The 25,879-nt window shown below is 40.8% G+C and overlaps 1 protein-coding gene across 3 annotated transcripts in view; it reads right to left on the bottom strand.

Annotated features, from left to right (window-relative positions):
• lipc (lipase, hepatic type) overlaps positions 1 to 25,879 on the bottom strand; it is a 70,134-nt gene that overhangs the window by 38,617 nt on the left and 5,638 nt on the right. The window contains exon 2 of one of the 3 annotated variants that reach the window (XM_031897606.1): positions 22,068 to 22,166. Within the exon in view, the coding sequence (XP_031753466.1) occupies positions 22,068 to 22,083 (16 nt within the window). The 5' untranslated portion in view covers positions 22,084 to 22,166. 3 annotated transcript variants of the gene reach the window in all.

Here is a 25,879-nt window from a genome sequence, read left to right on the forward strand (position 1 = left end):
TCAAACTTATATACTACATTACTGTGAAAACACAAGTTCTAATAAGCAGTTCCCTAAGGAAAAGGGAGGGTCGGAACATAGTATACGCAGTAAAAAAATGTCTATGTCTATGTTTGGGATACTTGGATATCAGGTGCAGAATATTTAGGGTTATGGTTACTGCCACAATATAAAAAAGGCTCATTTACAATTGGGCCAAATCCTGTGCAATTTTCCAGTCCAAATCTACACGAATTTAACTATAATTGAGCATAAGGAATTTTAGTGTAACTTTTGGCAACCTGGGCTCAGTGACCATTCAAGCAGTCATTTCTGCCATGTGCCAATATTAACACTATTAGCATTCTATTCAGTGGGGTACAAGTCAGATATGTCCATGGATGCAACTGGTAAGTGGAACCTGGGAATGAATGCTATGCCCAGCGTGGTGGTAATTTCAACAAACTAACAGAGCTGGCAAGATGGTTGAACTGGTGTTCCTCACTGGGTGAAAATATGGGTGCAAGTACCTTTGTAATATGTTTCAATGCATTCTCAATTTTGCATCTGTTTTAGACTCACTTCACCAACAGTCAGGGGGCCATTGGTTGGGAGTTTTATTTGAACAATATTAGTAGGAGGGCAGGGCAAAACAATGTCCTATCTATCGGTTGATCCTTCAGAGATGTGCTGTAAGCTGTAGGAAAAATAGAGGCAAAAGAACAGATGAGAAATACAACACATTTCTCATTCCAATCATCACCTGTGTACAGTATGTGAAAAAACCTCATTTATCACCTAGGGTAGCTTTTTAAATGGAATTATTTTATTGTAGCATCTGGGACTGTACCCTGTAATAAATTGCTGTGAGTTTCTATACTTTTTTGGCTTTCTGATTTTATCGTTGAAGTCATTCTGAAGACAAACTGCAGTCAGAAAGACTTTAAGATCTTCTACTGAGTCGTGTTATCAAATTGCCCAAACATATCCCTTCTTGATTGATTGCCCTACAGATTATTAAAGCTAGTGGACTAGTCATAGTCATATTCAATTTATTTCTCTGAAGCCAACTGTAAACTGCAGCATGCAGCATTCCGAGTGTAAAAACAGTGCTAAAGGAATGACTTAGAGGAAGAGCTGAGTTGCAGTAAAGTTTTCTATTGGGTCGGCACACAGTTGTTTGGTCTAATCTGTATACATGGCTAATATTTATCAGTGACTACATGGATTAGCCAAGGGAAGCAAATACATGGCTTACTGTTAGCACAAATGCAATAAATGACAACAGTGGAAAACTAAACATTAGGATTTAATATTGGAATAGAAAATGTTTGCCAGAGGTTATACAACATTCACACCTGTCCCTGCCCCAGTGGATCTTACGAACTAAGGTCCCTATCACATTCACGCACACTATGGAGTCAGAGGAAACTGGAGCACCCATAAGAAACCCACCCAGATGCAGGAAGTACATACAAACTCCTTGTAGTGCTTCAGCTCAATCAATAAGCACGTGCAACCGGGGACATTATATTATCCATATATATTAAAGGTAAGTGTTATTTTTAATGCTGTAATTTAATATTACCCTAATATTAGGGTTCAGGTTCTGTTCAGTATTTGCATGTCTTTTGTGAAGCATTTAGTGTTTGGCCAAATCCAAAAATGATGTTCCCTACTCTGAACCCTCATGCGAGGGTATTGTAATTATGGTCCAACCCCATTCCCACCTATGCCACCTCAGTGGGGTTCATATTGTGATAAGGTCACTGTCAGGATACCTGGGAAAGTCCAGGACGGAGCTTATATATGTCCTAGGTTCCTAAAAGAATGGTTCCGGGACTGCTAGTCCGGGTGTTGTGAGTTTACCTGAGGCATCTCAGCTGGCTAATTAAAAGGCAGCCTGAGCAAAGTAGAATGCTGCAGTCTGGGGGAAAAACACAGGGAAGCTGCCTGTGTGAGCTGACTGAGAGATTTTTGAAAGCACTACAAGGTTTGAACTTTGTTTTCCTTTTCTCTGTGTGGGAGACAGGCGGTAGGTCTGCTCCTGGTTAGTTAGGACAATTGACCTGTTTTAGGTAGAGCCCATTATGTGGCAAGGATTTTATTTTGAACAATTTTGTAATTTTTTATACAAGTGAAAATAAACTGCCTAAAAGAGAATACACTCTCACGTGTTGTAATTGTGCCAAGGGCTGCTTTACCCCCAGAAAGCTGGTCCCTGCTACCTAACCCCTGACAATATGTAGTGACTATGGTTGCAGTATATTTGCACCCCATTTGCTGTATATTGGAAGGAGTTCAGACAGGGATTAGTGACCTGACTCCCCCAGTCCCAGGATAATACTTTTACAGTTCAGGTTAATCACTATAAATCTCAGCAGTTACTTTCCCTCTGAGCAGCAGCAAAACAAACTCATTAGCATCTCCCTTGTGTCCCCTACTAAAGCTGTATGGGGAGGCCAGTGAGACATATAATCATCTATAGGAGCCATGTTATAGCTAAATAGTCAGTATTATTAAGCACAATTGCTATTTCTCATCATAACCTACTTTTTCCTTCTCATTTTCTCAGATCAGCTCATTAAAGCTGATCACCTTTTTTTACACCAAAGACACCCTAAGAGGCAGTCCAAGTTCCTTTAATGAATTCTATGCATACTAGCAGTTTTATCTCTCTAATACAAAGATATGCTTGGCTGCCTCAAAGGTGTAATCATTATTTCTCACTAATGCCAGAGCTATAAATGAAATCATGTCCTTACATTCATTATCACAGCCACTCTTTCTTCTGGCTACAAATACTGCCATTACTTTGGTGTGTATTTATAGTTCTTCCATTTTAAGTGATATTCTGAGCATGAAGTCACCCTTTAATTCCTCTAATTATCTTTGGCTTTTACCCTGATAACATTTTAAGCTTTTTATACTTACCATTGGTATTTATTTATTTCTCTGCTATTGAGAAGTGATTATCTACAGGTAAAGCACATTGTTACTGTGTTTTCTATAAATACTGTTAATTGGAATTTCTAACCTAATTTGACCTCCTTATTAGAACATGGCTGTGCTAACCCAGGTAGGGCTTCTGTGGACAGGGAGAGAGCGATGTGAATGGTAGGAGATCAGCTACTTTATGCTATAGTAGAGCAGATTGCCCAGAGCTGGTAAATATTTATGTACAGGGTAGAATTGGTAGCACTGGCCTGGGGCATTTGTGAGTGAACATTTTGACCATGACTGAGCCTCATGCTTCACAACTGAAGAGTAATTTTCAGAAAGGGAAGCTCATACCAAATTGTTAATATCTTATAAACACCACTATATATTCGCATCTGTCCCTGCCACAGTGAAGCTTACATTCTAATTTTCCTGCATCAGATCTGGTACCCAGTGGGTTATCCCCAAACCATTCTGCTTTTGTGGAAAAGTCATAGTTTCCTTAGTGTGTGTGGTCTACAGGCATTTTGCATAGGGACTCATACTCAGTCCAGGTCCCTGTATAATCTATGTATATGTATATATATATATATATATATATATATATAACAACAAAAATGTATCTTCAGTCCTGGTCAGTGTCCCAGAGTGACATCAATTGTAGTGATATCTGTTCCAGAAAAATGGCAGTAAAACCACTTTTTGGTAGGCTATGGGTCTTTTGGAGTCTATTAAGGACTTCTAATTAGTCAGTTATTCCTTATCCAGCTACAACTGGAAAAGGTAGGGGGGGGGGGTCTGAAAGACAGTATGGATTGTAAAGCAACCCAAGCTTCCAATGCAATGTCAGCAGCCACATTTGGCCTTATATCTGAATCTCCATGGTTGCCACAGCTCACAGCATGTAAATCGAACATTTCCCATGGGAACAATGATGCAGAAGAAAGAGTAATTAAGGTGTAATACTGGCATGTGATCATATTAAAGGGAACTAACTGTAATGTAATAAAAGTTGCTTCATTTTTAGTAACAAATAGCAACCAATTAAATGTTTGTTTTCAAACCACTGAAAGTAAATGCTATCTGCTAAGTTTCTATGAGTTATTTTTGCAGTAGCAAACTTTCCCCCTTTGTAGTACATATATGATATGACATCCCACCGGCAAAAATGTAAATCATTGGTGGGATGGCATACGCGGTGGCGCGATCTCCGAAGTTGCCTCTCTCTGCAAATCGCGCCGCCGCGTATGCCATCCCACCGGCGATTTACATTTTCGCCGGTGGAATGTCATATCGGGGAGTTTAGTCGCCAGCAACAAGGGAGATTTGTCGACTAAACTCCCTCGTGTGCCAGAGCCCTTAGGTGGCCCTTAGAAGGACATAGAGTTTAAGACCAGATAGAAGGCAGACTGGAATCAGGACCAGGACATCTGTATCATGAGACAGTGACAAGACATGAGGAAACACCATGGGTGAAGAACTGGTACAGGAAGCACAGGGAAAGAACAATGACAAGAAGGAATGCAGAGGACCCAGGAACAATAAACAGTGGAGTGGTTCTTTACAGGGGTTCAGTGGCATTATTATATATACAGCAGGTCCGGAGGGGGGGCCCGAGCGACAGGGGAGCCTAGAACATGGGGTCTGCCCTTCTCCTACCTTAAGCAGGGGGAAGGGAGGGAACCCCTTCTTAGATTTTCCTTGCAGGGTATCCAGCACTGCAGGGCTTCAGCAGGCCCGGATTTGTGGAGAGGCCATAAAGGCCCGGGCCTAGGGCGGCAGAAGTTTAGGGGCAGCATGCCGCCCCGCCACAAGGAAAATTTTTAAATTTGGCTCCCATATGGAGCAGTCGGGACCTCTCCCCACTGCTCCGTATGGGAGTTTAAAGGAGCGTTCGCGCATGCGCAATGAGGAGATGGCGTGTTGCGCATGCGCACTGGGGGGGGGGCGCGTTCGCGCATGCACACTGGGGGCGCGTTCACGCATGCGCACGGTGGGACACCCACAGGGGCGGCCTCGGGGCTTCAGCAGTAGTGATGGATTTGTGTCAAAAAATTATCGTGTGTCAAAATAATGGTGCACAAGACAATTTTTTTGACATGCATCATTTTCTGTGTTTCAAGAATTTTTTTGCCGTTTCACAACCTTTTTTTAAACTTTACATTTTTCGACGAAGCTAAATGGGACAGATTCGCTTATCACTATTCTACAGAGAAGAACTTATAATGATATACAGGGTAATGTAATAAAGGGCACAAAGCTGGCCTGGTCTATTCCCCCACAGCAACTAATCAGATATTTTTCCAAGCAGATGCCCAGGATCTGGCATGAAATTAAAAACTATGAAACTTACCCAGTTTAGTTAGTATAGGTAAAGGGATTCATTATCCATTATCATGTTGGGTTTATTTTATGTTTAAATATTTTTAGCAGACTTAAGATATGGAAATCCAAAGATTGCTTATTTGAAAAAGCCCGGGTCCCGAGCATTCTGAATAATAGATCCTATACCTGTATTGTGTTTGGTATAAGTTCCAAATGGGAGTACTGCTATTGTAACAGCAGAACCCCAACAAACTGGAATCCCTCTGCACAGAAATCATAGGAAGGATGGCAGTGTGTGGGCCTCCAGCTGATTTTGAAGGCTTTTGAGCCATGCTTGAAGTTGTGATCCAACAAGAGCTGGAAAGCTGCAGTTTATCAATAGATTTGCATAGCTGTAAAAACAACACATGAAATAGCATGTTTAATAAAAAAGCTCCTAAGCTCTACATCATGTCTGCAACCTGCGGTGTCTTTGAAGTCTGTCATTATGCAAAATATATAAATAAATAAATGGACTAGAGAATATGATTGTGTTGTTAGTGCTAAATTGGTGCCGACATGAAGGGAGATCAACGCCTTGCTATGCAAAGCAGCAACGACATTGTGCCATTTAGCAAACAGCTGTTCTAGCCTTAAGCTTAGTCTACAAATGATCCCAAGTCCTGATAAAACATTAGCACACTTTTATCACCTCCATATATAACTGGGAGTTGGCAGACAAAATGTGACATGGGGAATACTATATTGCAAGTGACAAAAATAAAAGCTATAAATTGTTGGAATTACTCAGGAGCTACATAGAGAGCAGCCATTAAAGGAGATCACAAGAATCACTCCAGCAAAGGAGTTGGTGCATCTAAGTATCTTAGCACTGGGCAGATGAGTGCTGGGACTGGGATCATTTTAGTGTGTATATGTGTGTATTGTGTGTATATGTAGCCCAGTGACAAATAGAGAACAGTGAATAAGTTACTGAACAAAGATCTTGACATGAATATAAAAGAAGTGTCTAAAAACACATGCCTTCCCACAGCTTCAATACACGGATACATTATGCCTCATATTTGCCTCTGGGCCCAAAGTGTAGCCTTCTGCTACATGCTCACATTATCAAAGTGCCCTGAAAATTCACAATCAAATAGCTTATACAGGTATGGGACCTGTTATCCAGAATGCTTGGGACCTTGGGTTTTCTGGATAAGAGGTATTTCTGTAAGTAGGATCTCAATACTTAATCAATACTATAAGTCTGCTAAAAATCATTTGAACATTGATTACACCCAGTATGATTGTTTTTGCCTCCAATAAGGATTAATTCTATCTTCGTTGTGATCAAGTACAAGGTACTGTTTTACTATTACAAGGAGAAATGAAATCATTTTAAAAATATGAATTATTTGATTAACATGGAGTCTATGGGAGATGGCCTTCCCATAATTTGGAACTACCTGTACTGGGAAACAACAGGGTCACAAAAGTGCATGTTTAGTCATGACACTAAAAACCAAGATTAAATAAAATGCACGGTGAAGGTGGCCATAGATATTATACTTACATAAAGCCCAAGGAAAGGAAATGTACTTTTAATGATGATCCTAGCACTCATAAAGATTTAAAAGACACTGTCGCGGTGCATGCAAACTTTGCAGAGCTAGTAACCAGGTAACTGTGATTCAGAGGTAGAAAAAGTGGCTGGAGCCACCACAGCCAATCAGATTTTATCTATTGATTTTCAATGGGGAAGATCAACCTGTTACCATTCTCACAGTATTAACACCAGGGTCATTAGGGGACTGCATTTTAAGGTTTTAAAAAGTGGGTGGAGCCACCAACAGCCAATCAGACTTCACCTATTGATTTTTTTTTTGGTTTAAATATAAAATGCTGCCTTTCTCTGTCAGGGTTCTCAAATTTTGCACAGTCAGCCACTGGCTGACTATGTATTCAGGGTTAGAAAAAGTGGGCGGAGCCACCAACAGCAAATCCATTTCCACCCATTAAATTTAATTGTTTTATATTTAAACTGATGCCATTATTTAAGTATTAATTCCAGGGTTGTTAGAGTTTGCAAAGTTAGTCACTATGTATTTGTCATTCAGGTAGAAAAAGTGGGTGGAGCCACCAACAGCCAATCACATTTCTCCTTTTTACTTTCAATGGTGAAGGGTAAAATGCTGTCAGTCCCACAATTTTTATGCCTGAGTCCCCAAACTTTGCAAAGTTGGTTACTGGGGGACTGCAGTTCAAAAATAGGAAAATTGGGTTGGGCCATTAACAGCCAATCACAATTTACCTATTGGCTTTTATTGGTTTTTAATTTAGACTGCTGCCGTTATTTAACTATTAATCCTAGGGTCCCTAAACTTTGCAAAGTTAGTCACTGGGTAACTGCAGTTCCAGGTTAGAAAAAGGGGGTGGAGCCACCAACCGCCAATCAGATGTCACTCGTTGACTTTCAGTGGGGAAATTTAAGTTGCTGCCATTCAGACACTATTAAAACCAGGGTCCCCAAACTTTGCACAGTGGTTTTTACTATATAACTGTTGTCCAAGGTCAGAGAAAGTGGGCGGAGCCAACGACAGATCAGATTTCATTCAGTGACTTCACGTTTTTCAAACCAACATGAAGTTTGTTCTCAAACTTCCCTTTCTAGTTATCCTTGCAATTTTTAATATTAAAATGGGTCCTGTATATTTGAGAAATACTTGGTCACTTTTCATGAAAGACAATTATCACTCAAAAAATGCCATTGGGAATTTTTGAGCAATAATCATTTGTCATGAAAGTGCACCTAAGTAGATAGTAAAATAGTGCCTTTTGTGTGTATAGAACATGTTGTAACCCTAAGGGGCTGATTTACTTACCCACGAACGGGTTGAAATGAGTCCGATTGCGTTTTTTTCGTAATGATCGGTATTTTGCGATTTTTTCGTATGTTTTGCGATTTTTTCGGATTCTTTACGAATTTTTCGTTACCAATACGATTTTTGCGTAAAAACGCGAGTTTTTCGTAGCCTTTATGAAAGTTGCGTAAAAAGTTGCGCTTTTTTCGTAGCGTTAAAACTTACGCAAAAAGTTGCGCATTTTTCGTAGCGTTAAAACTTAAAAGGTGCAAAGTTTCGCGTAAGTTTTAACGCTACGAAAAAAGCGCAACTTTTTTGCGCAAGTTTTAACGCTACGAAAAATCGCCAGATTTTACGCAACTTTCGTAATGGCTACGAAAAACTCGCGTTTTTACGCAAAAATCGTATTGGTAACGAAAAATTCGTAAAGAATCCGAAAAAATCGCAAAACATACGAAAAAGTCGCAAAATGTTTGTTTTCAAGTCGGAACTTTTCCAATTCGGGTCAGATTCGTGGGTTAGTAAATCAGCCCCTAAGGCTTAGAAATGGAAGGGGATGCATCGCTCTAAAAAAACAAACAATTCTTTTAAAATATAAAATAAAAGGTGAAGTGTATGAACAGGTGTATAAAACTGATTATCTTGGGTTTTGCCATTATTTTATATGTGTGTGATTGTGGACATGGAGTTTTATACACTGTGTATGAGTGCTGTGAGCTGACTACAGAGCGGGGTTCCTGCAAGACTTGCATTATAAGTTATACTCAAAGTTATATTATCAAGCAGTCTATATGTGGCAATTCACACTGGTGAAAACTAAGGCATTTTTGGGGGGGTTTGCCCCTGTGTTGTTGCCCTTAAAGGAGAAGGTGTACAGGTGAGTCTTTCTGGTATCTAACCAGTTGGTTACATGCTAGTAGTTGCCTATTAGTGATAAGCAAATTTGTCCTGTTTGGCCGAAACAACCGGAAAGTTAACGAAACAGTGGTGCCCTGCGCAACTTTCGTGACGCTATGACACCCGTTGTGATACGCCCATGTCAATTTCAACGTGACTGCGCCCAATTTGATGCAACCTTGCATCAAAAAAAATTTGCCAATGGCGAAATGCGGAAATTCGCTGCTAATCCATGCCTGGCGAAAAGATTTGCTCATCACTATTGCCTATGCCTGTGCATGACCATGTATCAGTCACTTGATTCAGTGCTCAATATATACTCACTTTAATAAACATATATTGGAGTGGATTCTTTGTCTATTTTCTCTAAAGAACTATAACCATAGTAAGAGGGTATAATCTAAATTCTTGAACAAGATGCTGGCCCCCTTTTAAAACCATTCCAGCATAATGGTTAACTCAGAATGCCAAGAAGCCAAAAGCTGGAACTGGGGGTCAGCAGCAGAGGCAGGACGCTCGGACGCATTATTAGGATCACTAACCCCCTATTTGCCTCTGTCCCTGCACTCAGGTAAACCCATCAGCTCCAGTGCACTCCCTGTATGGAAAATGGTTGCTCTGCTTAGCTTGCTAAGTGTAGCACTATCTCTTCCCATTGAGCATGTGGGAAGGTAAAAGATTCATCTGAATGTGTGGGGACTGAGGCAAGTAGGGCAGGTGTAAAAGGCTCAAAAGGCAGGGGAAGAAGGAAAAGTAATGGTGGCACCCCTTGACTAGGGTGTCATGTTTACTAGGTCCTGCTTTCAAAAAGACAAAAACTGTGGCTGAGCCTTAAAGCACAGTGTGGCGTTCTTGTTGTGTATCCCCAATGGATTCAGGCAGATCCCATACTGTAGGACCATCTAACAGGAATCTTTCATCATGCAGTTCTTAGTATGAAGGTGACTGAGGTTACAGTGGCTCTTAGCCAAGATTTAGTAAATGAGTTACTGCAGGAATTCCACAATAGTAAGTCTCTACAAACTGTACTTCTCTACTGTAGATAACACTCCAGCATTTTTGGAACAGCCTTAGCAATTCTGTGATGCCCATGGAAGAAGACCATTTCCTTTGTATACTCGCCACGTGAGAGCATTTTTAAACAGCAGTGTAGGTGATTAACTGATAAGTAATGAGGGCATCACTAATTCCCTACCTTGTCCTGCTTCTGTCATTTAGATGGGGTTGTGAAAAATCAGAGATCCCCATGCTATTAAGAATGGGCCCCATAATCCTCTTTCATAATGTGACATTTGGTCCTACAGTAGAAAATAGTAATATATAATAATCTCAGATTTTCAAGTCATGAAGCTGATTCATTGGCTTAATTTGAGTCCCCTAAAGATTAAGGAAACACTGTTAAAGAACATCCAAATGGCCACAAACCCAAATAGGGGTTTTGAAACAAAGATTCAATTTAAAAAGTGCAAAAACAGAACACTTTTGAAAAAATTGTTTTAGTTGCAATTTTTATTTATACTTCCCTTTATGGATTTTAAACTATACTGTGCCTCATATACGTGATTCTTAGTTTTATCTTAATGTAGCCCACCTTTGCTGTAGTCTGTGGTACTACTTCTTTATTTGGCGCTACAGGAGCCCTGAGCCCCGCTTACTATGGGGACAGGCGTTTCCCAGCAATGGCGTGCCTCCACCCAGGGATAGTGGTATGGACTTATTTCCTACCCCCTGGGAACTGCATAGGTTGATGTGCCCCTCCGGACTAATAGATCTCACCACACGGGTATATGAATGAAGTAAATGAAAAGGTTTATTGGACGGACACCTCTCCAGGAGCAGCGTAACCATAGTATACAGTGCAGGGTATATCTCCATACATCTCATTGAGTACCATCTCCTGTTGGCCTACCCAACGGTACTCCCGACATGTGTTCCCATCTAGGGGCTCTCCCCGGTACTCACGGCAAGACACTCTACCATAGAGTTCCCCCGGTACTCACGCTAGGACGTTACCCCACAGGGACCCACACCGGTACTCTCATAGGGCATCCTCAGATCCGGCCTCCTGGACTGGTGGTGCCTTGGTACACCTTCCCTAGCCTCTTAATTCCCTGCACTCCGGCTGATGTATTGCCGGGAGGTCTTAACCTCGCTTACTACTCCTGGAGGGGCCATGTCCGCCCATTCTAAACTCGCTACTCTACATATCACTCCTAGAGCGATCTATTACAAAACTCCTATATCAGAACTGTGCCCAGGGCACCCACTCCATTACTGGAGCAGTCCCTAGACCAACCAACCCCCACAGCACATGGCTGCGTCATTTATATGGGCCTGTGTACCACCTTGTGGTCATAACCCAAACTACAGGGGTCCTCCCCATTAACTATATAGCACCCAGTCATCCCAGTGTCCCTGTGTCCCAGCACCACCCTGTGGTCTGTCCTAGGGGTTCCTGTCCTAAGGGCCCGTTTTTGGTAAACCCCTACATTCTCCCCCTACAAGAAAATTGTCACCTCCTGGCTGACACACATTCTACTAAATACAATACATTTACCATGTTGTTTTCACATCACGCTTCACAGCTCCTCCAGGAGACTGCCAGGGTACAATGGATGACTGAAAAGGAAGAATGAGACATAAAAACATTCCCACCCTCCATAGTCTTGGTGAAAGTCCCCATAAGAGTCTCTGTCCCTTAGACATTTCACAATCCCCGGAGGCTACGGACCCCGAGATCTCCACCTTCCAGGGATACAACTGTAGTGGTCCGGACACCAGGGTAAGATCGCCGTCCCCTAGGTATCGCCCGTATACGGCTGGACTTGACTGGTTGGTATTTAGAGTCGTCAACATTGCCAGCGTGGTTCTGTATCCATCATTGAGCTTGTCCTCTCTCAAAGGTCCCATCCAACCTCTGTGTCCACAGCTTGGGCATCGGCCCAGGGCCTGTTTTAGAGCTGAATGGACCTCGGCCCCACAGTCACCACATATGGGCACCATGAGGAATTCTCCCAACGGCGAGGGCTTCTCTACAAAAGATCCTAGCCACACGTAACGAATATTGGCATCGTACAGGCTACCAACTTCCGGTCTAGAAAGCATGGGTGTCTCACTCCCTCTTTCACTTCCGGACTTAATCGACATGCTTGCTGTGGAGTTGTAGAGGAGCTTACTCTCACGACTCACTGCCAACTGAGAAAGTCCCAAAATGGCCGCTGTGACATCAGCTAGCAACGTCACTTCCTCAGCCCTGTGCGCACTTTCTAACGTGTCCTATTGGCCGCTGACCCTCACGGGGCGGTCGGTATGCAAATCAGGTACTTTCCCTTCTGGCCCGCCTAAATCTCACGGGTATTCCCCGGCTCTCCCTTGGCGCCAATCTTCCTGCAATCCTATTGGCTAGGAGCGCCCTTGCTCCTCTTTTCGCGCCAAATCCCACCTGGGGATGCGGATCAGGAGGGCCCAAATCTAATCCGGTCGGGAAAAGGGTTTCACAGACACACTAGGCCTCAGTTCCTTTAGAGCCCGGTCTGGCAAAAAGTTCCTGCTCTCATCTCAGCAGTGCCTCCAAATGTAGCCCACCTGTGCAGATACTGTGGTACTACTGCTTTACTTGGCGCTACAGGAGCCCTGAGCCCCGCTTACTATGGGGACAGGCGTTTCCCAGCAATGGCGTGCCTCCACCCAGGGATAGTGGTATGGACTTATTTCCTACCCCCTGGGAACTGCATAGGTTGATGTGCCCCTCCGGACTAATAGATCTCACCACACGGGTATATGAATGAAGTAAATGAAAAGGTTTATTGGACGGACACCTCTCCAGGAGCAGCGTAACCATAGTATACAGTGCAGGGTATATCTCCATACATCTCATTGAGTACCATCTCCTGTTGGCCTACCCAACGGTACTCCCGACATGTGTTCCCATCTAGGGGCTCTCCCCGGTACTCACGGCAAGACACTCTACCATAGAGTTCCCCCGGTACTCACGCTAGGACGTTACCCCACAGGGACCCACACCGGTACTCTCATAGGGCATCCTCAGATCCGGCCTCCTGGACTGGTGGTGCCTTGGTACACCTTCCCTAGCCTCTTAATTCCCTGCACTCCGGCTGATGTATTGCCGGGAGGTCTTAACCTCGCTTACTACTCCTGGAGGGGCCATGTCCGCCCATTCTAAACTCGCTACTCTACATATCACTCCTAGAGCGATCTATTACAAAACTCCTATATCAGAACTGTGCCCAGGGCACCCACTCCATTACTGGAGCAGTCCCTAGACCAACCAACCCCCACAGCACATGGCTGCGTCATTTATATGGGCCTGTGTACCACCTTGTGGTCATAACCCAAACTACAGGGGTCCTCCCCATTAACTATATAGCACCCAGTCATCCCAGTGTCCCTGTGTCCCAGCACCACCCTGTGGTCTGTCCTAGGGGTTCCTGTCCTAAGGGCCCGTTTTTGGTAAACCCCTACATTAAGATAGATTATTATAGCTGGCTTGGCCAAGTTTTGACCAACCTGTACTACATCTGCCCTTTTTGTATTGATTCAAACAACCTAAAGTTGTTGGATGTGTTGGAAAATGTTTTTGGCTGATTATCATTATAGAACGGATTATAGCACCTATCCAATCAGATTATTTTATTTTGTGTCTAATGGTTTGTCTCTTAGCCTATTGGTTGGGTCGGAGGCAGATAATGCCTGTTGTCACAAGTGATTGTAGTTCATAGAAGTGTAACCCTTTGTTGGCTATATTGCCTATTTTCCAGCTGCTCTCAGACATTTATGATTCTCTCTCTTGCAAGACCTTGCAAAGGTGTAGGAATGGGTAAGAGGTACCTGAACTGTAACTATCAACATACACAGTGTTTAAACCAATAAAGGGCAGTGGACTAATGGTTAACTATTTATTACCAAGTAGCAAATACTTCTCAGTATATAAAATATTTCAGGTACTTACATTCCAAGTCCTTTTGGGGTTTACTTACACCACTGCTGGTCTTGTCTCCCAGTGTTTTCGACTGCCTCAAATGTGTTACATAGGATTACACACGGCTCTTGCTACCCACTTGAGTCCCTACACTTGAGTACAACCTGGGAACCAAACCCACATTATATCAACTTGGGTGCTAATACAGGATCTGCTATCCACCATCTATAACTCATTCACAGGGTTCATTTTCCTGACTTTGCCAAGGGTTCTCCTTTCCTTAGGGCACAGAACATCCTGAGGCCTAATGCTCCAGATTCCCCAGTCCTCCTGAAGAGGAGTCTAAAGAGGAAAAAATATGTGCCCTTATATAAACTATAGACACGACAACTGGGCCTATGGGAACACATCTATCCCTGAGGGCATAGGTTATAGCTACCAGTACAATCTAAGCACAATAATATCTAATGACTTGGGTTGATCCCAATAAGCATTTTTCTTTTTCAACTGTACCTGCTATATTACAATTAAAATGACCATAGTTTTGCCACTTTTTATGGAGGAATTATACCATAACCCCTCAATGTATCTAGTTGCTATTGAGACTAAAGTATGTGAAGTATTACAGGTATGGGAATGCTTGGGACATGGAGTTTTCTGGATAAAGAAATTTTCTATGATTTGGATCAACATATGTTAAGTCTACTAAAAATAATTTAAACAATAAATAAGCTCAATAGGGTTGTTTTGGCACCAATATTGATTCATGCTGTCTTCTTAATATCAAGGTATTGTTTTATTACTACTGAGAAAAAGGAAATAACATCTAAAATATCAAATTATTTGATTAAAGTGGGGTCTGTGGGAGATGACCTTCCCGTAATTCAGAGCATGCTGGATAACAGGTTTCGACTTAACAGATCCCATACCTGTACTCAACTGTATCATCACAAAAGGTAAAAAAACAGGTTTGAAACACATGACATTGGTATAAATATGGGAGAAGGCAATTTTTTTCCAGCTCTACTTCCCTTACCCTCTTAGCAGCTGTGATTCAAATGTTAAAATAATTGAACAGGGGTGGAAGAATCATACCATAACCACAACCTCTATGCCCTTTAATGGGCTGTCACCAATTTGCCAGTGGTTTGGGGATGTGAGGTGGGGTACTGAGTATTCTGGCAGGTGACATACTTCCCCTGAAATAACTAATTTTATGATTATTATGCAATTGTCACAGGAAGATATTAGATCTACCAAGGCATAGATTGTTTGGAAACATTTCTGCATAAAGGTTGAGCTGTTGTCATATAGTTCTGTTTTGTTGTGTCATTTGGAACTTTGTGTGTTATAGTATATTCTCTGAGAGAGATAACATCTTATACACTGAGCTGGAAAACAACTGAGGTGGCAGAACTCTTATTCTGCTCTTCCCAGCCAAGATTTGCCAACAAGTTGGCAGTTAGTATAAACAGTTGCTTCATAAACATTCAATTAAATGTATACATAGCCTATTATTAGTATAGGTGCAGCTGATTAATTTGCAGTTCAATAAATAGTATATATGATGGCAAAACAACTGTGTGCCCAGAGGTCTTCTTCTTTGCAATGGTACCTTTCTGTACCTTTCTGTATAATTTACAGTATTTGCCCGGGACCAGGTTTTGCCAGACATGGAAATTGTTTTATCTTATTTAACCACGATTATTATGTTTTACAGGGTCATTCTTTCCATCAGTAAAGTTATGTTTGTCCTTGTTCTAACCTGACAAGCACTGATCTAGACTGGAGTTTTGCAACAGGTGAATTGCCCAACATGCATTTTATGTTTAGTCATTATAAATAGCGGCTCGCAAAGCCCCATGGTCAGCCAGAGAATGGATAAAACTCGAACTTTATTTACATTCTTAAAAACCCAGAACGCCTGACGCGTTTCGTGCGTTCCCATACTTAATCATAGGCATACATTCTGAGACAGTAACATGGTAAATAAAGCCTATCAATTAAGGACATCATGATGTCATTAATTGATAGGCTTTATATACCATGTTACTGTCTCAGAATGTATGCCTATGATTAAGTGCGGGCACGCACAAAACGCGTCAGGCGTTCTGGGTTTTTAAGAATGTAAATAAAGTTCGAGTTTTATCCATTCTCTGGCTGACCATGGTGCTTTGCGAGCCGCTTTCATCAGAGATTTGAGTTTGCTCCCTTGGGCTACGGGTTCAGGGCTCCAAGCACCCGAACCAAATTTCGGCATCGGTGAGTGTGTGTATATTTATGTGATCTTCACTGCATGTGTTCTAGCATTTGAAATATTTGGCGAGGGACCTGGGGTATATACACCCAGGTCAACACCTTTTTTAGGTAAAGATTTTTGTCTTTAACTTTGATCTCTTTTATAAATTGTCTAATTAGACTGTGTTTGTACACTATATATATATATAAATTTTATTGAATTGGGTGTATTCTTTGAGGATTTAGGTAGTCATTATAGATACACAGGTTCATTTACCAAATAAATTGTACCATGCTATTGCCCATAGCAATACATCAGCAAATTTTTCTTAAAGAATACGTAAACCATTGAAAATAAATGTCATATTGCTCAGGGTGCTTTTTTAAGCACATTTGCAATTTACATTACTTTTTGTGTTTTGTTTTAAAGCAATTAAGCTGTTAACTGCTGAGCAGAGCAACATCGAAACAATTTTCCAGAATGCCTGGGACCTGGGGTTTTCTGGATAAGGGGTCTTTCCATAATTTGGATCTCTATACCTGAAGTCCACTAAAAAATAATTTAAACATTAAATAAACCCAATAAGATTGTTTTGCCTCCAATAAGGATTCATTGGGCCTGATTCACTAAAGGGCGATAAAAATGATTGCACGCTTTTTCGCGTTAAAAAACGCAAAATAACTTGCGCGCGATTCACCATAGTATTATCGCGTGCGAAAAATCGCCATTTTCGCATGGGGTATTTCTCGCACTAGTTTTACCGTTTTGCGTTAATTTCCGCGCTGAAAAGAATACGATCGCATGATTCACTATAACTTTTGCGCGCTAAATATCGCATTCGGCTATACGAAAATTAACACCTACTACAGGCAGGCGAAAAATTATACAAAAGTACAGTAAATGATTTTTTGCAATGAAATATGGACTTACAGTGTTATTTATTCAAGTCTGTGTTTCCCCCAGAGTGACGCAGCCGCCAGTTTGCAGCGAAATGTTCATTTTTAATACAGTAATTTTCCGCAAGTATTGGCGTGTATGGCTAACATGGCGTGCATTCATTTGCGCGACTATTTCTATTTGGCTACAAGTGATGAAATGTTTCGCCAGGCATGGATTCGCAGCAAATTTTTGGACGTGCGTTGAATTTTTTCACGGCGGATTTTTTCATGCGTTCCGCCAATGGCAAAACGCATGAAAAAATTCGCCACGCAAAAATTCACCGCACATCCAAAAATTGATACAAGTGTCAAAAAATAATAGTCACGGGCAACAATTTTTTTGCCCGCACAACATTTTTGCCGTTTCGGGGATCTTTCGAAAGATTTGCTAATTTTTCACTAAAGAGACCAGAACACATTTGCTCATCACTAGTGGCTACTATTTATAAGCATCTACTATTTATATGTGGCTAATATTTATATACACCATTTATATGCTTCGACAATTTTTATACACTATTTCTATGCTACCATTCATATTCGGTGATTATTCGCGTAATTTAGCGCATGTACAGGCAAATACCGCATTGAAATAGTCTTTCGCGAGTTAAATAACGCTTGCAATATCGCGCGTAAAAAGCGCAAGTATGCTTATAGTGAATCGTGCGAAAAATCGCCAAAATTAAGCGGCGGTAAAAATTTTAGCGCACAATAAGAATAGCGCAAGTTTTATCGCCCTTTAGTGAATCAGGCCCATTGTATCTTAGTTACCATCAAGTACAAAATACTGTTTTATTTTTTACAGGGATGAAGGAAATCATTCTTAAAAATCTGAATTATTTGATTAAAATGGAGTCTGTGGGAGATGGTCCTTTAGTAAGTTGCAGCTTTCTGGATATCAGGTTTGCGGATAACAGGTCCCATACCTGTATTAGAGGTTGGTAAACAGCTTAATAACTTTGAAATGGGAAAAAAATAGTTAATGCTTAGAAAACCCTGAACAATATTACATTTATTTTTTCAAAAGGTTTATACAATCTTCTAAATCCATCCAGCAGCTCAGATGGTATTTTAACTGGGGTAATGAGAATATCAGAGCTACTAGTAGAATTTTCATAGAACAGCCTGCCACTTTAGCAGAATTGCCTGCTAACACAAGATACACACTTTACTATAGCACATGAATTTTAATCGTCTTAGACTGAGGCAACATTACACCCTTTATTTATTTCCAGGAGCTTATTTTTAATTACTGCTTTACATTAATTGAGGCTGCCACTGATAGAAATGAAATAGAGTTCTGCACAAGCTATTTATGATCAAACACTTTATTTTACATTTCAACTAATTGAATGAAGGCGACAAGATTTACAGTCTGTCCGACAGTGTTTCAGTTTTACCATCCAGAGAGGAGAGCATTAGAGAGGCACCTTAATTTATGGACTGCAACATGCCTCATAACACTTCATTGCTCAAAGGAAACAAAATGGATGTACAAAGCAAAGTGACACCACATTTTGTGTGGGAGATTATATGTTTTCTTTAATGCAAGTAGTGATGGCTACTGTATGTACAATAAATTTAGCTACAAGATTCAGTATGACAATACAAGCTAAGAAATGATAGTTACAAGAACAGGCCTGGCCTTGCAATTTGTAGATTCTGGCAAATGCCAGAGGGGCTGCTGTGAGGCTGATGCCACATGGCACTGCAGAAAAACAGGGGCTGAAAATCATCCCCTCCTCTGGCATCAGCCTTCTTCTTTGCCTGCAACCAGAACCACTAAATCAGCCCAGGTGCAGGCAAACACAAGGGATATCAGCTCTGAAACTCTTGCGTTTCTTTATGATGATTGTTGGATGCCAAAAGTGGGCGGAGCTGTGAACAGCCAATCAGATTTTACCTATTGACTTGGTGGAAATTCAACCTGCTGCCATTCTCACAGTAATAACATCAGGGTCCCCAAACTTTGCAGAGTTAGGCACCAGGTAACTGCGGTTCAGTGGCAGAAAAAGTGGGTGGAGCCACCAACAGCCAATCAGACTTTACCTATTGACTTTCAATGGGAAAATTCAACCTGCTGCCATTCTCACAATATTAACACCAGGGTCACTAGGGGACTGCATTTTTAAGTTTTAAAAAGTAGGTGGAGCCACTAACAGCCAATCCATTTCCACCCATTAAATTTAACTGGTTTATATTTAAACTGATGCCATTATTAAAGTATTAATTATAATTATTAATTCTAATTAAACTTTGCAATCTTAGCCATTGGGTATTTGCGGTTCAAAGTTAGAAATAGTGGGCCGAGCAACCAACAGCCAATCACATTTCACCTATTTACTTTCAATGGTGAAGTGTAAAATGCTGTCAGTCCCCAAACTTTGCAGAGTTGGTCACTGGGGGACTACAGTTTAAAAATAGGAAAAATGGGTTGGGCCACTGACAGCCAATCAGATTTTATCCATTGAATTTTATTGGCTTAAATATAAAATGCTCCCATTCTCACAATATTTCTGCCAGGGTGCTCAAACTTTGCAGTTTGTCATTGGGTGACTTAGACTCAAGGTTCGAAAAATCACAATTCACCTATTGACTTTTACTGATTTAAATTTAAACTGCTGCCATTCTTTAACTATTAATCCTAGGGTCCCTAAACTTTGCAGTTAGTCACTGGGTAACTGCAGTTCCAGGTTAGAAAAAGGGGGTGGAGCCACCAACCGCCAATCAGATGTCACCAGGTTAGAAAAAGGGGGTGGAGCCACCAACCGCCAATCAGATGTCACTAATTGACTTTCAGTGGGGAAATTTAAATTGCTGCCATTCAGACACTATTAAAACCAGGGCCCCCAAACTTTGCACAGTGGTTTTTACTATATAACTGTTGTCCAAGGTTAGAAAAACTGGGTAGAGCCAACAACAGCCAATCAGATTTCATTCAGTGACTTCACGTTTTTCAAACCAACATGAAGTTTGTTCTGGAACTTCTCTTTCTAGTTGACATTATTTTTACACACAGTTCAACTGTGACCCATTCATTTTTAAAAAGGGGGCAATGCAACAGATGGCACCAAGGGGCTACTGAAGGCAAACTAGCCATGCCTCTTGTCTGTGTTTTATACTTTAAGGGGTGGTTCACATTTAAGTTAACTTTTCATTGTTTATTTTTTTATAGTTTTTTAATTATGTGCCTTCTTTTTGTAACTTTTTGCAGCTTTCAAAAGGGATTCACAGACCCCAGCAGCCTAAAAACTATTACTCTGTAAGGATACAGTTTTATTGTTATTGAAACTTATTTTTCTATCCAAGTCCTCACCTATTCATATACCAGATTCTTATTATATTCTTGTAATATTACAACTAAAAAATACATTTGTTGGTTCAAGAATAACATTCTGGCATTAATAGGTGCAGCATCGCTCAATTTGGAATGAGAGGGAGGAAGGTCTATGTGGCACCAAGCACAACATTTTGATGCAAGAATTTGATATAGACGAGCCCTTTTGACTTTCAGAACTTTAAATGACACCACTTGCACTAAACAGCAATTAGGCAACCAAAGCATTTTAAAGTACGCATTTGTTAAAATGTTTGCATCATTACTACATTACTACCATTAAAGATTATGCTGTAACATTTACAAAACAGTATAAAAGAATGTATGTTTCATGCACACAGGCTGGCAAGTTCACCTCAGTATGAGTACAGGTATAAGATTCAGATACGATCTGTTACTGGAAAGCTGTTATCCAGAAAGTTTAGGGCCGTGACACACAGGGAGATTATTTGCGCTGCAACAAATCTCTGTTGTCACGGACGACTAATCTCCCTGCAATGCCATCTCACCGGCTAGAATGTAAATCATTGGTGGGATGGCATACGCAGTGCCGCGGATTGCCAAAGCCGCCGAAGTTTCCTCTCAAGGCAACTCCGGCAAATCACAGCAAATCTTCCTTGTCGTTGGTGACTAATCTTCCCAAAATGCCATCCCACCGACTAGAATGTAAATCGCTGGTGGGATGGCATATGTGGCACGGCAAATTGCCGAAATCGCCGAAGTTGCTTTGAGAGGAAACTTCGGCGATTTCAGCATTTCGGGGAGATTAGTCGCCCGCAACAAGGGAGATTTGTCGTGCGGCGACTAATCTCCCCGTCTGTCACAGCCCATATAGCCTTACCCAGGGCTCCTTTTGTGTATATAATCCCATTACAAGAAACCAGATGAGGTATAGACTGACTGTCAAAGACTTTGACAATGCAAGCAGTTGTCATCAGAGTCGGTCTAAAACCCCCTGAACTTTCTCCTAGGATTAACATACAGATATTGTTAAACTGACCTATAGTTACCTTGTACTATATGAGAATACCCTTTCACATTAGCATTCACATGCTAAGTTTTTCTCTATGTATTTAATGCTGTGGGATTTGTCTGATTCCTGTAAAAACACTGAAACAGGAAAGGAAATGCTTGCTAGTAAGGTGTGCTTATTCCCCTGGTCATAAAACAGTATGTGAGGTTTTCCTCTGATTAAAAATAAGAGTCATTTCAAGGTTCTTTGTTCAATAGATATTGCATTTTGATTATGGATTCTTCTGTTTCATCATGAAAGTGCAAATCACAGCTTGTGGCATTGCTTTGTCATATAATATATCCTTACCTCATAGGAAACAGATTAGAAATGGTACTACAAGTATTTGGATGTGAGAAAGTTGTTGATACTATTTGCAAATGTAACCCCTATTAGGCTGTAAAACAGTCCAACACCAGCTAGAATAGGTTACAGCATGGGGTACATGCGACTCCGTTAAACAGGATAAGCCTTCGCTAAATATAAATAGCCAACTACAACTCACTGTAGCTGTGTGCAGAGTAAATTAGCAAAAATGGATGTCAGAAGGTTTTTAAAGGTGAACAAATAGCAATTGGGTTTATTGTCAGACAAATCAAGATGCAGGGTTATACTCACAAAGCAGATGTAACATGCAGTATTATACTCAGAGTCCTCCGGTTTATCCCACCTCTCTGGGAGACTTGGCAGGTAAAGCACCTGGTCAGCTCGGCACCCCTATGGAAGCAGTCTGGATTAATACCTTAGTCCTCAGGTTGAATACCTCTAGCTTTGGGAGTCCTACAGCCGACTGTGCATACAGGCAACAGTGCCCGTATGGAAGGGTACTTCCAGCTACTTTCCTTGGTGGAGCCAAAATCTGTTCCTTCTTCCTTCCCTCTCTATCTCACTTTCCAAGAAAGTGTTCGACTGAGTATAACTATATAACTGGTCCTCATTCATGGGGTCCCTGTCCCCGACTTCACTAGAGTGTAGATGGATACTCTAGGGTAGGAATGGCTTTACTGGGGCCCTGTTGATCCCAGGCTCAGTGGACCTTCCACCTGAGATACAGAGGCAGCCAAAGAGGAGGACCCACCCCTTTGCTAAACACTATATTGGAATGCAAAGGGTGGTGTCAACCTGTAAACCAATAAGGCACATATGCAAAACTATAAACTGGATACATGGGTCTTTGCCCAGTAACAGCATAAACTAGGAAGTTGTAGGGTTTAAAGCCATAGGGGCATGTTAACCCTATGGGTCCCTACACAAACAGAAATACATTTTGGATGAAATATCATCTAGAATTAGGAAAAGCAGTCACAGCAGCACATTTTAGCAAATGAAGGGATACAAAAATGTATTCAGGCCAAAAACTTACAAGAAAACCATTTTTTTTTTGTTTTTGGGCTGAATAAACTTTTGCAACTGCTACAGTTTGCTTCCGAGACCCCTTTGGCAATTGACATATATTTATGACTTTTGTGGCAGGCCTGTGTTACCACAAAAAGTTGTTCTGACCGTTCCACTTCTGTGTGTGTTCTGGAACAGATTTGTCGCTGCTTCTGCTGGGATGGAGTGTAAGGGTAGGAGAACACATATAAATGCAAGCAGCAAAATATATGTTATCTTTAAGCAAAATATATGACACATATGCTATATATATATATATATATATATATATATATAGCAATAAATATTCCGTGGCCAGCACACCCTTAAAATTGTCATGAGTTTATTTAAGACATAATGTTTTAAAAGAATTCAGAATTACGGTCCTCAATAGGACCTTTCTGGTCTGGCTAAAGATGCTGTATTTAGGGGTTGCCACATTTCTGGTTTCAACCTGTTTTTTTAGGGAGCTGTTCGGGATTCAAAACATCCTTCCCGGTTCTTAAAGTTTAAAAAAACTGGGCAAATTTGAACTAACAGTGCAAGGAATGATGCCATAGCCACACACCCCCAACATAACCGGGCAGACTCCCAATTTGGGTTGCCACCTTTGCCTGTAGTTAAAATCGGACAAAGGGAAGGGACCAGTGACATCAGGGGTGGGACCAGTGATAGAATGATGGAGGCAAAGTTCTGAGCTGGGCAGCCCCCCGAAAAACCTTTTAAAGCCACAACTCTGCCCCCTGAAGTCACTGCCCCACCTTTCTGATGTCATTGCCTGCCCCATGTTCGGATATTGATGCAAAAGGTGGCAACCCTAGCTGTATTTCATATAGTAACCCTATTCTACTATCCCGGAGCAGCCCTATAAAAGTAATGATCTATGTCTTCAAAGTTGTCTACAACACCTGCCCATGTTGGTTATTGTAAGGCAAAACATTTGTATCATGTGAAAACTGCCTTTTCCTGCATTTTCTGGTGCTTATACAATAAAAGTATTAAAAGTACAATTAAAAATTTTGCCATCAACAATTCAAACTGACACCAATGGAATGTACCTTTGGACATTAAAAACAAACAAAACAATGATAGAAAATGAGATTACATCTGTCAGATAAACCAATGTTACAGGATTATGGTGGCTTTGCACTGGTACAAAATCCCAAAACATAAGGTTTAGCATTTCTAACCTAATTCTTTGTTGAGTCCTCATTTAAATATACAATATGTAAAAATGTTTCAGACCAATGTGTCAATGCAAGACTAACTAATTCCACAATTCAGCCAAGAATGGGCTATATCACTCTGGGTTTGCAGATAAATCATGAAATATCTTTCCCAAGCCAAACATCCCTTAACCTGGCAGGAAATCTTAAATGATATTTGTTCTTGAGGTCCCTGCTTTATGTCTACCTGCTGCCAAATCTTTCTGTGGATAAGCAAGTTCAGTGGGCTGCAAAATGTTTTAGCTGCTTCAGTAAAGAGACAGGCACAGTGAGCCACATGTTAACTCAAACTGCGTAGGTGTCAAGGTTTGCTTTATTGGTCTCCCTGTTTATTATAATTGCTTTTATAAGCAAAGTGTAGCATGCCGAAATAAACCTTACGAAAATCCAATTTCACTCTACAATCTTACAAGTAATCCAAATTTTGATTGACTCCACACTTAATTTGAAAGGATTTTATTCCTTTGAATCCACCATTGTAATATGTCTTGAAGGCAAAAACATACTTATTGTGCATATATAATATCCAATTAAATGCTTCAGTACTTTTACATATAATTCCCCAGCAAACAATGCATGCTCCAGGCATCTCCCTAAGCCTTATAATTATCTGAGAGGCGGCAATAAAAAGCAGGAAACTGCATCCAAAGTCTAGACTGCAAGCTGCATAATAAAACACTCAGTCCTGAGATCGCCTGATAATGTGCATTATTTTACACTTTAAGAGATAAATACAGTTCTGTGAAACATTATTAATAAGAAGTTTATGGTTGCTGTTCATCAGGATTAAATGCATGACTAGATACTATAATATATTCATGTCAAAGTAGACCCCCATGTCAACTAAAGACAACACCAAAACACTGGAACTGGGACAGTTATGGCTTTAAACAAGTAGCTAAAATATAGCGAATAGTTACCAAATTGGTTTTGCATTTTTTCTTATGGTTCTTGGGCTATTGGTGCTCTCTTTTGACCAAACCTTTTCCCTGCTGCAAGTAGCTCTGTTACTACATGTACCCCATAATAGTAGATAACTACTAAATATTTTTTGTATGATATGTTTTTTAGACAGAAACCTTCTGACCTAACCTGATTTTTATTTCCTGGTGCAAGTCTTAAATGTTGCTGGGACTGGGTTGTTAGACAACAGTATATGAATCAATGACACTCAGAATGAGACTATTGCTTGCAGATGATATAAATTGTAAGCTCTTTTGGGCAGGGCCCTCTTCACCTCTTGTATTGGTTATTGATTGCTTTATATGTTACTCTATGGGGCACATTTACTAACCCACGAACGGGCCGAATGCGTCCGATTGCGTTTTTTTCGTAATGATTGGAAATTTTGCGATTTTTTCGTATCTTTTGTGATTTTTTTGTATCTTTTGCGATTTTTTCGGCGTCTTTACGATTTTTGCGTAAAAACGCGAGTTTTTCGTAGCCATTACGAAAGTTGCGCAAAGTCGCGATTTTTTCGTAAAACTTGCGCCTTTTAAGTGTTAACGCTACAAAAAAATCGCGACTTTGCGCAACTTTTTTTTTCCAATTCGGATTCGAAATCGTGTCTTAGTAAATCAGCCCCTAGATGTCCAATGTATAAAACCCACTTATTAATAATAATAATTATTATAATAATAATAAATATGCTAGCTTAAATGCAGCAACAATAAACATAAAATGGTAATCTGATAAAAACTGCAGTTTGCACAAGGTCTAGTAACCCATAGCAACAAAATAAATGTCAGTTTTCAGACAGGAAACCAGTAAATGCTTCCTGCTGATTGGTTGCTATGGGATATTAGACCTGGTGAACATGGTTTTTTTTAT

Source organism: Xenopus tropicalis, chromosome 3 (genome assembly GCF_000004195.4).
Source record: "Xenopus tropicalis strain Nigerian chromosome 3, UCB_Xtro_10.0, whole genome shotgun sequence".
Lineage (NCBI taxonomy): Eukaryota > Metazoa > Chordata > Amphibia > Anura > Pipidae > Xenopus > Xenopus tropicalis.